The sequence below is a fragment of the Thunnus albacares genome, chromosome 10 (assembly GCF_914725855.1).
Source record: "Thunnus albacares chromosome 10, fThuAlb1.1, whole genome shotgun sequence".
In the NCBI taxonomy this organism is placed as follows: Eukaryota; Metazoa; Chordata; class Actinopteri; order Scombriformes; family Scombridae; genus Thunnus; species Thunnus albacares.
Genome location: NC_058115.1, coordinates 28,095,845 through 28,110,150, shown reverse-complemented (window position 1 = coordinate 28,110,150; position 14,306 = coordinate 28,095,845). Strand labels below are relative to the sequence as shown.

At 39.2% G+C, this 14,306-nt stretch overlaps 1 protein-coding gene across 1 annotated transcript; it reads right to left on the bottom strand.

The window, feature by feature from the left end:
• Positions 1-4,858: 4,858 nt before the first annotated feature.
• On the bottom strand, positions 4,859-7,568 carry LOC122991099 (cathepsin Z-like). The gene is made up of 6 exons (XM_044364731.1): positions 7,405-7,568; positions 6,809-6,972; positions 5,928-6,107; positions 5,693-5,843; positions 5,334-5,496; positions 4,859-5,185 (listed from the first exon to the last, which is right to left on the bottom strand). The coding sequence occupies exons 1-6, from the start codon at positions 7,521-7,523 to the stop codon at positions 5,078-5,080; spliced, it is 885 nt and encodes a 294-aa protein (XP_044220666.1). The 5' UTR covers positions 7,524-7,568; the 3' UTR covers positions 4,859-5,077.
• Between the last annotated feature and the right edge of the window lie 6,738 nt (positions 7,569-14,306).

The window sequence follows — 14,306 nt, the reverse complement described above, 5'->3', positions numbered from 1 at the left end:
AGTGACTGAGACTGCCAAACAAAACCTATAGTAATGATGGCCACTGACTGGAAGATGCAAGTCACTCATGATGTTTCACTGGCCAGATGTCATTAGTGTAATATGCTGATTCCAAGGAGGCAACAAAAGCCACTTAGAGTGAGCGGCTCAAGACGTGCACACGACTAAACAGCACAGATTTAGTCATGAAATTAGGACTTTGTAACCGTAATAATATACAGTTATACATCTGGGTGAAGGTTTAATGAAGAATGTGTACAACCACAGTGAAACTACATATAAACTGGTCAAGTTAAAAAACATTTTATGATATATTTAATGTTGTTAAAGGGTCAGTTCATCTAAATTACAAAATAATATATTTCCCACTTAACTCTAGTGTTATCTACCCATGCAGATGTAGTTCTGTTTTTATATGCCCGAGTTCTGAGATATATGTCTCTGATATTACAGTATACAATGGAGTGGATGGAATTTTGTTTGTTTTTCCAGAAAAACAGTGTCTCTGTTATTCTGATAATCTACACAAACAGTTAATAGGGACTATTTCTTTGGTAAAAAAGTAATTACAATGAAGACTGTTTACTGAGGATGGATTATTCAGAGTAAGCAGGGCATAACTCGGAAGATGCTGTTGCATTTTCAAATTTATTTTTAATGCTTTGAAAAACACAAGAGTTGTATTGGGGTGGAGGTGGAAATCTTTAATTTGGGTGAAATCACCCTTTAAATTGAGTCTGATAAGTTGTTGTACATACAGTAAGCTGCAGATTACTTTGACAAAAAGAACCACATTGTCTTTTGAGTTAACCTAAAATACTGAGTTGTGGCTTGAAACAGAAAATCATCAGTTTCTCACGTGAAAGAGCAACAACAACATACAACCAACCTCTCAGAGTCATCCAAGAGCCACCTTCAATATGGCTCCAAGATGGTACTTCACAGCACTCAAAATCCTTTTATAGGAGGAATGTTAGGGCTCTCCAGATTTCTTTCTATTCTTTTTAGATGCACATAACGGGAAAGCTGATTGCATGTCCTATACATGTATAATCAGGTGCTCCCAGTATGTCATGCACCATTTGTTTTTATTATGAAGGTGTTATGAGTCGATAAATTTACATTATATGTCTCTGCAATAATCCTGTCAATGGAATTCCAGTGCATTGCCTCTCAATTGGTAGTGGAATTGATCCGGATTCTGATTCTTGAGGTGAAGATCCAAGTAGATGGGGGAATATGAAGCAGCCGTCCTGACCAGTCCGCTCACTGGGCCTCTGATCCCGCGATGAAGTGGGCAGCTGAGGAATGTGGAAGCGGCCCTCTTGAAACAATGATAACACGAGTGACTGGTGTTCTAATTAAAACTTCCAGGGGGAGGCTGCAGGAACTCACTGACTTTTCACATCTATTTTTAAGGGATCTAATAAGAATGCACTACCTTTAGAGACAGAGCGATAAAAGCAGAACAAAAGCACAGTTCAGTGAACGCTGATGTTTCAGAGGCCGTTTCTCTCTGTTCTGTATATTCAGCAAGTTAGTTTGAAATAGTATTGACTGCTCATTGGATTTTCCCTTCGGAGACACCATTCAGCCGGTGCAAAATATGAATTTTATGATGAAGCATTAATAATGTATGTAATCGCCAATTCTTTTTTTGCAAGCCAGGGCAGATTGTGCAAGCAGATTCCTGTGTTGCTGCAGTGTAACTGAAATATTCATGGCCACATTATTCCTTAATTTTGTTGTGACTAAGAGGGATTAATACTCATCCATTAACTAAAGCTAATTCTGTGGCTGCCTCGAGGTTGCATGAGTATATTGGACAAGGAAGTGAGATTAGCAGTGGAATGATGCATAACATCAGCAGGGTGGCTATGGCTGTAAATCGATTTAGGAATCACACTGACTAAGTGATTGTTGTGTAAGTGTTTTTTTGCTTGACAGAGGAAAAACACAGATCATCAGGAAAAGTGGCTGCTGACTGAGGACAACACTTTGTTCTTAATGATCAAATCATATTTCCGGCGTTGGCTCATTAGCAATATGGAACTTACATCTAATTTTTTTTTTTTTTTTTTGGCGTTTGTGCTTTAGATGTATTATGCAATGCAAATCAGCTCACACTTGCCTTTTGCTGAAGTTAGGGGTATGATAATGTGTGATTTATACCATCTTGTGGATCTAATCTTCCACTCGTGCTTCATGCATTGTGATTTATAATCAACACATTCTGTGCTGTGATCCAGGACTTGTATTTTGGCAGGATTTGTCGCATTTGGAGTGAAATCTCTTTTCAATTCATTTTTGACACAATTAATGAATAATTGATGGTATTGTGGAATGAATGAAGAAAGGAAATCGGATCCTTTTTTTCCCCACTTATTGCATCTGCTTATACTGCTAGTAATAATTTAAATCTATCATTTGGGCATGTTTTGAATCATTAACATCAGATATGGTGTCTGTAACCTCTTAGGCTAAATTGGAGACTTTTTTCTGTGAAATACTACAATGTGTTCTGTGGCTGTCTGGTTATCCTCCGTTCTCTGTTGCTTATTTCGCGAGGCAAGTTTCAGCAGTGGCCTTGAAAAGGCGAATGTGGGAAGGATTACACAAAGCATACACAGAGGGAAGCTTTCTGTGTATTCCTACACTGCTGCTAGAGGCAGCTGCCATGGATAAATCATTACAATGCCTTGCTCAAAGATACTTTAGAAGTGGATATTCCCTCCAACTGTATTTAAGCTGATAATCCAAGCCTTAGCACCACAAACAGGCCTCAGCTATACAGAACTTTTTCATACATCAAACTCCCTCTCCATCTCCGTGTTTACAGAGCAAAATATTGATCACTGAAACAATACATAATGGGTTTTCAGGAATTGCTGAAAAATCCATTTTGCCATATTGATTGCTGTAATGAAGATGAATGCTGAATCACTCAGTATGAAAATGGCTCATGTGCATTTGCAACCTGCATTTTTCATACCATTTTTTTTTTTTTTTTGTCGCAGCAGAAAGACTGCTCTTTCTTTTCAAGCCAAAGATTGCCATGTGTTTTCATTCACAGCCATTAGAGCTCTGTTTGTGATTATGCAAATGAGAAAACATGCAGGAAATTTAATCAGAGCGCAAATTTGATTTTATGTGAAAGATTGCTCGGGGGTGGGGGCTTGATCGCATAATATTGAGCAACCAAATTATGTTCAATATTTGTTTTCACAGTGGGCCTCCACTCGGACACGCCACAGCTTTATAGGCTTAAGGTTCGCCTTGGTTCGGAGGCTTGAAGTTAACAGCACTGCATAAGGTTTGATTATCCTTTGTTCTCCCCAGAGATGCTGAATGGAAACTGCAGTTAATGGGAAGCATTTCCATATCAGCAGCAAAGCACAGCAGCTTGTGTTTATGCATTTTTATTATTGCTGTGTCCCCTGAACCAAATATCTAAGTGCTCAGTTTTCCTTTTGTTCCCCAGCTGAACAGCAAGAAAATGGGCTCTTTATAATTGCACATGAACTCAGGAGATGCCATTGTGCTGTTGTGTGTGCTGCTGTAGATAACCGGTGATTAAACTGAATGTTACTCCAGAAGCATGACAGAATTGAAAGTAATAAAGCATGTCAGTCAATAAAGGAGGTGGGTCTGTTTATCAAGCTCATAGATGGGGAGCAGACAAATGTCATTCGGCTTTTGAAAAACACCGGCTTGGTTTTGTCATCCTGTGACCCGTAGTCTCAAGGTAATGACAGGCAGGTTGTTGTACATCACCACCGTCACACTTTCAGTATTGAGCTCACAAACCTTAATTTTATATTTTCTGTCTTAAAACTTGACCTTATTCTACAGATAGGCAGAGGCAAATTAAGCTACATAATTTGGTTTCATGCAAGAACTGCAGAAAAACATTTCTGAATCAGTACAAGTGAAGTACCTCCAGAGCAAATTTGCACAAGTGTCCCCTGGAGATCTGAAGTTAACTTCAGAACTTTTTAGCAAATACCAGAAGCAGAGGGCCTTTTAGTATGCATAGGGTTGTTACTTAAAATGCAGGTTTGTGGGGCATATGGTCTCAGGTGTACCAAGCCTCGAGGAATAGTTTACCTCCCAAAAGAAGTCATGATCTCCTGTACCTGCCAGACTCAATTGACATCTCATTTACCACAAACATAAGTGGCCACCTGTGGTTCCATCTAACAGTCTTCCCAAGAATTTTATTCTAGGTTTTTTTGAGCAATGCAAATGTTAAGTGTCTTGGAGCAAAACTGTGGTGGGAACTAAAACTCCTTATGAGCAATATACACTCACTGAGCACTTCAGGAACACCAGTGCAATCTAATACAACTGTCAAGTTCTTTATAGCATATCTAGTTTTTGTTGACATTGTTAGGTGATACATTTTGTTTAGAGACTGTAGTGGGTGGTGGTGTACTGGAGTGCATTATATTGAAAAGAGTTCAATATTTTGTCCACCTGAACAAAGTGCTTTGAGAGTGTACATTAACATGCTGTAGTAGCACAGCAAATGTGTTTGCTAGAACATTGCAAAGGCAGAAAGGAAAACTGAACCTTTGGCCTTAGAAGTCATGAAAGTGGTACATTTTCTATATATAAAAATATACACCAAGTGCAGATGACTCATTTAGCTACTTTAAAAGAAAGCAGAAACCTTTACAGTTACATAGTACCGGAAGCTACCCAACAGCATATCATGTGCTAGTCTTTTGCATTCCAGATTTATTCTATCAGAGAATAATTTCAATGAGCTGATTTGATTACATTCTACAGTATGACTGCCTGTCCAGAGATCCACTGTAGCTCTATAGTCAACAGTAAATCAGACCACAATTCTGAATCTTGCAAACAAGTTTATTTCACTGGCTTGAGTACCACCGACCATGATCGTACCAGTTAACTATCAGTTCAAATTTGAACACAGCATCATTACTGGAAATGAAGAATGTTTGACAGTCTCAGTTCAAAGACATGACTCCGTCAAAGATCTGATGTTACAATAATGGTACCAATGAGTCCAAATTTACAGGTACAGTCTCATGTAAATGACTCATGGCTATTAGGGTACAATCATATCTCCATACATGCAGTCTTCCTCCAAAGCGAGATTATACTTGCTTCCACCTTTGTAGGCACTTGTAACAATCTTGAGCCAGCCCTTCTCACCCTGAGGGAGAAAAGTCTCAAGGTCAGTTGGATTATAAATGAAGTGCACCCACTGCATTTCATTTTAACATCTTTTTTTTTTTTTTTAAATGCTGAGTTTAAAAGCTACTGAACCATGCGAGAACTTAGAAGTTACTGTGATGACTCACCCATGGCTCTCCCCAGGAATTACGCACAATCCAGTATTCAGTGCCATTTTCTACTCCCCAGCCTGCCACTGACACAATGTGGTTGATGGTCGGAGACTCGACATATTCTGAGTACAATCCCCCGGTGTACGCGTCAAGTTTCTCTGTGGCCATGATTCCACAGCTGAGGGAAGATGGGGAAATGAGAAACCGTCAAGCAGAAGCAATTGAAATGATTTGAAGAGAGAAGAGTGCTTTTGCACTGGTAGGAAATGTCTAGTGATTAGCCATCCTCACCCTTACAAGAAAATTTAAAATGCAGCATTCAAATAAAATCTAAAGTGAGCAAAATGATTAACAATTTTAAGACTTAGAAAAACCTGATTGGTCCTCCCGCACGGATTTCTGCCATCATATTTTCCCGTCCACTAACAGCTCCAAAGTCACCCACTCTCCACAAAGTGTAGTTCTGCACAACGTTGCACTCCCCAAAGGTTGTGCAAGTCCCACATGCATTGAAAGGCTTGCATTCTGTAGAGAAAAATAAAAAAAATCTCATTCAAGGATCAAGTATCAAAAGGATCAAATCATGAAACACTACTGTTGAGTTCTTACTCTGATCAATTGCCTGGTAGTTATTGCATGTCTCGTCCGGGATGCCGTGTTTGTTGGCGTACTCCCACACCCCTCCATGGTCCCCTCCATGACAGGTGCCGGAATCAGCACAGTCGACCACGTGCTGGACGGACAGATAAGCAGATGGCCACACTCCTTTCCGCTTGATGTTGATACGATCTACACAAAGGCAGAAAAGACAAAGTTCCTCACAAACAATGTTTGTTCTGGAAAATGTCAGCTCAAGTGATTTGGATATCACTGAGGATCTCATCTGTTATATTGTCACAAGATTTCATTTGCAGACTGTTCTTGAGAAAATAGTCAGATTTCTCCCCCAGCAATTCCTCAGTCCGAATTCAGATACAGTAGAGTTAGTCCATCAGAACTACAAGCTCACTGTATGCATCACCTAAAGACTATAGTGGAGGGAGCTCAGTAGTTTTGTCCATGTTTAGTCCTGCCTGTGTGTATATTTGTAGATGTAAATGCAATCCAAATTTCAAGGTTTGAGTCATCCAAATCCTACACAAACATCCAATATTTCAGTGAAGGTGAATAGAGTTATTTGTGGTGCCTAAACCATTGACAGGTTGTTATATTAAAAGTAACTTATTTGTTAACTACTGTCAAAGAAATAGTACCCATGAGAACTGTCGACAGCACGCTGTAGATTATCTGCAGTTAAGACACTTTCTGGATGGATATGTTGCTGTTGTGAGTGCTACAAATGAAATATTCACTTCTATTGTATTAGGGTGGCAGCAGAAATCTCCTGGGCAAATAAACCAAATCCAACCATCTGCATGACTAGACACTAGTATTAAGTGAGAAGTGTGTGTGAAGAGACCTGCAACAACCTGTATCAGGGGAAATCTAACCTGCCATTGCACTTGTACTGCCATGAGCCCAGCAGGAGCCGCAGTACTGAGGGATGTGCTGGTTACGAGTTGTGCTGGCATAGTTGATGCCGTTTACGTTCCTCCAGTCCCAGGACTTGGGCAGCTGAGCGAGATTCAGGAGTTCATGAGGACGAGCTGTGGTTCTGAGACAGATAGCAGTTCTCAGTCACTGACTTGTATGCCACTGTAAAATGACTAGAGCTTCTGAATTGCAGTTGAGGCAAAAATCACTCATTTTGTCTTGATGGGTTAAGAATTAACTTAAGAGCAGGAATGAGTTAACACAAAAAAAATAAAGTTTATATTTTATGGAAGCATATATTTATCCTTGCCAGAAGCACCATCTAAATGTCAATTCAAAATCCAAGCAAAAAAGGCCTTAAAATTCAGAAAAGGCTTTTTGGAACTTACATTTATAATTTCATTAGTCCCTACTAAAGCTGAAAGTAAAATGAACAAGATTGCTTCCAGTTCCACCTATTTGGTTAGCTGCCTGTGGTAGATAAACAGAATATAAAACCCTGTGAGCTTAAGAAATAAAGAGCCGGAAAGTGAAACTCAAGAAGGCAACTCACTTCACCCCAAAGTCAGGCTTCCTGGGCACCGGCAGGTAACAGCTTGGCCTCTCACTTAAAAAGTGCCTTGCTGAAACAGCAGGAGTCACAAGCATAAAAATAAAAATTACAGACTGCATGTTGAACCGCAGAGCATCAAACAGCTGGCTACAAGCTGCTTTTGCTGGGGAATAAATACCCCAACCTGACCTACCAACAAAGAGCAAACCATCTGTGTGTCATCAAGCCAATCAGACTTTATTGATCTCACCTGGGTGTTGCTGCTGTTCAGCGCAGATAGAGAAGAAAATGAGTCTGCTGGGTTCAGATCAGTTAAAGTACATTAGTTGGATACCAGACTGTGACTGTACTTAGACCTTTAATGTTATTTAACACTTAATTGCATGTGTTGAATGTCATTTTAGCCCACCATGCCTTGCAAACTTTAAATTAAGAGAATATTAAATGTTTCCAGTGATTGAAATGCTTAATATTTTAATGTTTAAATGTGTGCAATAAATGATTTTTGATATAAATGTTACTCTGGATTAAAATCTTTAATTTCTTGTTTTGGATCTTTGACTGTATAGAGCAGCATTTGCATGTCATCTGATCAAAGTGGTGTTAAACAAAGTGTTATGGACAGTCCTTAAGTGAAGATTTTCATAGAGGTACAGTTTGTACCTGTAAGACAAAGATGAAACTGCCTAAAACTAACAGATTCAAAAGTTCAACTGTATCTTGTGCTATCATTTTGCAACATTGTTTTTCTTCTTTTTTTGGTCTCCTGTGTTTGATTATTTATGTCCTCTTGGGGTCTACCTGGATATATTGTATGTATTTATGTATTGCATGTTGTTTTTTACAGCTGCTGTAAAGTGAGGAAATAAGGAATAAAGGAAAGTGAAGTGAGGTGAAGTGAACACATTTAAACCACTGATATTTTTAAGACAAGAAGGATTTTTCTTGGCCAAAATACCTCAGATCATATCGCCCGTTTGATTATCAGTGTAACAATGGCAGCCAAGAGTTCAACAGATTGACTTCAATTTAGTATCATTCTGGGGATATTGATATTTTGGAGCAGCTGTGATTGAAGATTGAGTTTCTCATCACCTTAGCAGTATAAATCTTAAGTAGTGTGAGAACTGCATAAACACTCCGTAAATGCAGTTTTCTGTTCAGAATGTAAGACTGATAGTACAAAAATATCTTAAGTATCTTTTCAAAAGCAGTTTTAAAGTTGTATTGATGCACTGATCCTTGACAGACATTAATCATTATGTTCCCTCATTTCCACATGTGACTTTTTGTTTATGCTCTTATAGCCTCTGATAACAAAGACTTTATCAGGCTTCACTGTGAGACTGCAAATAGAGCATGATACTAATTGGCTGCCTGCCATCCTCTCCCATCTGCAGGAATAGAAAGTCATATTTAATGCGTTGATTAAAATCTAATCCCTCCATGTGAGTCGGAGATGAAAGTAATTTTCCTGTAATGGAGACTATTAATATTTAGATATAGAAAGGAAATCAGATCCTAGATTTGCAATCAGCTGGAGGACGGTAAATGATATTTAAGGCTGCCAGTGAGCTGGAAACCAAAGCCTCCCAATGCCAATAAATTTGACTATTCTCCAATTAACATCTTTGTTCTCACGCAATTCTTTCTCTCTCTGACTTTTTTCAGTTATAATGATAAATCAAGTTATTCATGTATTGACAGGCTGATGCTCACTTCTATCTCAGCATGATAAAGTAACTTGATGAACACCATATGACCAAAAGTATGTGGACATCCCCATCCACATACTTTTTTTTACACTTGCTCTGAGCCTGTTTTTCATGCCTTGGTGTGTAGGCCCCTCAGCTCCAATTAAGATAAATCTTAACACAACAATATTTCAGACAATAGTTTGCTTCCAACTCCAACAACACAAAGCAAGAACTTGAACTGCCTGCTCTCAACTTTATCCAAGAAGTAAAGTTGAGGGCAGATTCTTTCACTTTTGGGTGAACTGGAATGCCGACTGCGAGTCAGGCCTTATCGCCCAACATCAGTGGCCGACCTCACTAATGCTCTTGTGGCTGAATGGGAGCAGATCCCTGCAGCTAGGTCCCAAAATCTTGTGGAAAGGTTTCCCAGAAGAGTGCAGTCTGTTATTGCAGCATATTAATGCCTGTGGTTTTGGAATGAGATGGTCAACAATCACATATGGGTTTCATGTACTGGTATCCACATTCTTTTGACCATGTAGTGTATCATTCCTTTGATGTATAACACACATCTGTTGCATGAGATTAAAAACTTTTATTTCTCATATTCAGTTTGTTTTATTGTTTTTTTCATTTCAGTTCTCAGGCTCTTTCATAAAATAAGAAAACTTGGTTGATTACGTTTGGCCAGAAAGCTAAAGCTGCTTATGAAAATCTAACTTTGAGTTTTGATCTGCAAAAAATCTCAGCTATTTGAGATACATGGTTGATGTTTTCTCAGTGCACTTTAACACCAACTTCAGGCTGTAATTAACCCTTTAATCCTCCACATGTTGCAGATGGTGTTTTGTGTTTTTTTTTCCAGCTGTTTCTTGTGATTGGATCACTCGGCTTGAATCGAGAAATGCACCACATGGGGACACGTAAAAATCACGAGTTTATCGATGACTCATTCACTGACATGATGGCTTGTTACGGGGGCATCAGTGTGATATCTTCATGATTAGCATCGTTAGCTGCCTTCATGAGCGTGTCCCCATCCTCATTAACGTCAACAACATCATTAGTGCGCTCGCAAGCCAGGTGATTGATTTGTGTATGTGAGAGCATGTTGTGTGTGGCAACATGAACACATAAGAATGTCTGTGTGTGCACATGTGGAGAAGATAGTCTCCGTGTTCAGTGATCCCTGTGAATCTTAGAGGTCAGTTGAGTTTCTCTGGCATTTCCTCGGGAAGATACCTTGACCCCACATAGTCTCCACTCACCTGTCAACTGTCATGAAGGAGTGAAAGTCAGATAACTGGACAGAGCAGCCAAAGGCAGGTTTATACAACCTGCTCAAATCATTTTTTTTTTCATACGTTGTATTGATAGAGAAGAGAAACATGCGCAACCCCCGGCTTTTAAATTCAGAAGGCAAAATGAAATGAAAAATGTCTGTTTCCTCGTGTTATAGTGGCTCATCTTCCTCACCATAACACACACTTATTAATCATTGTTGGAATTAAAATGCTTGTTTTTTGTGGTTAAATCATACTTAGTGTAACTTTACCTCGGATGTCCACGTGATATCTCTGCATCATGTTCATGTTGTGCCTCCACTGTGTCGCTTCCACTAGAAACAGCCACATTTCCAGTATTGTTTGGAGTTTTTTTTTTTTTTTTATACCAACATTCCTTTGTGTGTGTCTTATACAGTCATATTGAATACACATTTGCAGCTTATTTCTGTTCAATGTGGTGATAGATACTTTGTGGTTGTACTCATTTTATCTCTATTGTGTGTCTGTCATAAATTGTATGGATTAGCAAAAGAAAAAACAAATCATTCCCTCTCCTGCTTTACAGACTTTGGAGGAGAAGTGGCACAAACCTGCGCACTCAAATACACTCAATAATTGATGAAATGCATCATGGGATATGAATTGTACTGCAGCTGACAGTTTATATACACATTCACACATGAAATTCACAATTCCAACATTTTGGAATAGTTTAAAACATTTCTCTACGTTTATGTTCAGGTGTCAACTACAGTTCAGGTCATATTACACAAACAAAACACCAATAAAATGAGATGATGATGAGATGAAATTCTCTGCCTCCTTAAAATGCTCAGAAAAAAAATAACATCTACAATCCCTTAACTAACTCCATCTGCTGATGTTCATGATATGATTTGAAGCTCCAGCACAGTCGTCATTTGCCTCAGTGCGTTTTAACTTACTTCAAGGTGACATTGTCGAAATAAAGACATACAGTATAATTTAATTGAAAAATATTCTTGAACAGTCTGATTAATTCAGAAACAGGGGAATTGATTTCATTATGTTGCAGAATGTTTCACCACTTGTTCTACAAAAAGATTTTAAGACCGTGCACTAGATTAAATGACTTGGTCATTAGTGTAGACCTCTTGTCGTCTAAAAAGCAGCCATATTTTCCAGTTGAGAAGATTTCAAAGGCTTCGTACCGAGCTCCTGCCTCTCCAGTGGAACCACCTGTCCACCCAGACCAAATCCCTCAACCTCAAAGTTCCCTGTCGGGGGTTTCGTCACCCAGCAAGCCATTTCACATTCGATTGGCTCAAGTGATGCTAACAAAGCTGCGGCGATGACAGACTTGTTAAGTACATTTCAGTCATTGCAGTCATAAATGGTTTTTAATAGAGAGAGCATTAGAATATGGTCAGAGGACTTAAACCTGAGGAATGGGGTCTCAGAGGTATCCCAGTGATCTTTACCGGTCATGTCATAAAGCCGATAATATTAACAGCCCCTGTGGTTCATGAGAAGCAAGTAGGATAAGAAAGGTTAAGCAGATAGGAAGACTGAAGGTACTGATGTTAAATGAAATGCATCCATTTTTTCAGACAGCAATAATTAACATAAGATGGATACTAAAATCTGGCACAAGGAGACCATCTTTACAGAGAGCAAGTCATATTTACATAATATATACTGCTACACTTACACACTTACATTTTTGCAATTTACACTTTTACATACATTAAACAAATGCAATATAACGTGTTAATCAGTGAGTTTTAGGGCATTTTCAGACCTGTGGTTTGTTTGCTCTGGTCAAATCATTGGATGAGATGGTAAACTTGATGTGTTTTCCCCTTGGAAAACTTCTCGCTGTGGTGGGAGCAAGATCATAACCACAGGAAGAAAGTCCTGAAGAAGGTCCTCTGGCCAAATGAAACGCCTATAGGCATGCTGTTAGACAGATTCTGTTACCTTTGGACAGAGCCAGGCTAGCTGGCTGCTGGCAATATTCAGCATGCAGACATGAAAGTGGTATTGATCCTCTCATGTAACGCTTGACAGCAAGAGAGCAAAAAAGCTTATTTTCTAAAATGTTGAATTATTATTTAAAGGGGACTTATTATGCTTTTAGCGATTTTCTATTATTTATATGATGTTTGTTGTTATGATATTGGATCATGTTAAACATGTTTATGTATGTAGAAATGCTCACTGCAAGACAAAAGCCCAGGCTTCAACCTGCCCTGAACACTTCGTTTGCAGTGTTTTTTTCTACCTTGCTGACAAGCTGACATCAGATTGTTCACACATGCCCATAAGAAAGGAAGTCTTTGTTGCAAAGGTTGTTGCTAAGGTTTTTCCATATGTTGTTTGTATGTCCACTCTCATATTTCGGATCGAACATGTATGGATGTACAGTATTTGAGAAGTTGACTTTCTGAGTAAAGAATGAGAAAAAGTAGTGAAATCCTACTGCTAGAGTTTGTTGGATAGTTTATTGACGTAGCCTCCAGAACCAGCAGAAGTCTGCTGAGGGGCAATTCCAAGAATTGGCCAATCAGAATGAGGAAGGGGGCTTTACAGAGTCAGGAGCTAAAACGGCCTTTTTCAGACATAGGCTGAACTGAGGGGCTGCGTAAAGGGTCAGCATGCATTCAATAAAGAGATTTTTAAACTGTAAATCATGGAAAAATATTCCAGTAGAGCCCCAGAATAAAAATATAGACCTGTAAATGTCCATGATACGTCCCCTTTAAACATTTAGACTATTGTGCATTGGTGGAGGTGTCTGAGTGCTTCAGTAATATACTGTATGAACTTAATTAAAAAAGACATGCAGACCAATGTCTTGTAGAGAAATCCTGGATTTGGAGAGCTGATGGGAAATTAAGTTTCCTCTTGACATCCTCATATCTTTCAGCTCTTGCTGTGGTGCTTCTACCCAGAGAGATGTTATCCATCAAACAGTCAAAGCAGCACTGTGACGTCTTCCCATGGATTTTCTGTTAATGATGTTTGAGATTCAGTCGGTGGAGCTCTTTTCTGTTCATGCTATTGCCCTCATTGTTGTGTTTATTAGTCGCTCAGCAGCACCTCGGGGCTTGCTGTGTTTATTGATTGGTTGATTGGTTTGTTTACATTTTAACACTTTTTTCCCCATGCACCCTGCTCAGGGAAATCACAGTATGTACCGTTCAGTTGTACAGAACCCTGCAGAAGGGAAAGCCAGTGTGCACTCATGCACCAGGTGGAGTTTTCAAAATCAATGTAGTTTCATTCTCTCCAGCTATTCACCCACTACCCTCATCTTTTCACTCAAGCGCCTAAAAAAAGCATTGTAGTTACTGCAAGAAATTTAGATGCATCACCAAAGGCAGCACTTCCTGTTTGCTGGAGATTTTTCCAGAAACGTCTACCAGAAACTAAGTGCCTACAGCAGCAAATCTTAAGACTTTCATGAACAGAGCGAATCACTCTCATGTTATATCAGTCAGTGGCTGTATTAATAGGTATTCTTTACACTTGAGTTATGTGTTTTTACACATTATCTTTCCTTGAATCTCATCTGTCAGATGTTACTCAAGCCAGTAGAGCATGCCATCCTCTGGAACATTTACTGTTTATTTGGCTGTGCACTGCTGCAGAACTGAGCCCTGTTGGGAACAAAGGGTCACCTGACACATGTGAAGCCTGTGTTTTGTGTATTCCAGCTCTAGCATGTCCACTTCTCTGTGGTTTTATCCCCCAACACCCTCTTTTAGGCTCTTGGAGACTGAAATCACATCCCTGGAGCACAATCGGTAGACGTTATGAGTTTGCTTAGCTCTCCTGCCTATAGGCTTACCTTAGCCGGAGTTTCCTCTTTTGTTCTTTGGCTGGTATTTCACTTGTTGTGCCACCAGTTCCCCCCTTCTGTGATGTGATTTTTGTT

Bases quoted from the DNA above. Each gene is read 5' to 3' on its own strand.
- LOC122991099 (XM_044364731.1), bottom strand. From the start codon at position 7,523: ATGCAGTCTGTAATTTTTATTTTTATGCTTGTGACTCCTGCTGTTTCA. The intron at 5,497-5,692 runs GTTTTTCTAAGT...ATCTTCCCTCAG, and splicing joins CGTGCGGGAGGACCAATCAG to CTGTGGAATCATGGCCACAG. The intron at 5,186-5,333 runs GTGAGTCATCAC...TTTCTCCCTCAG, and splicing joins ATTCCTGGGGAGAGCCATGG to GGTGAGAAGGGCTGGCTCAA.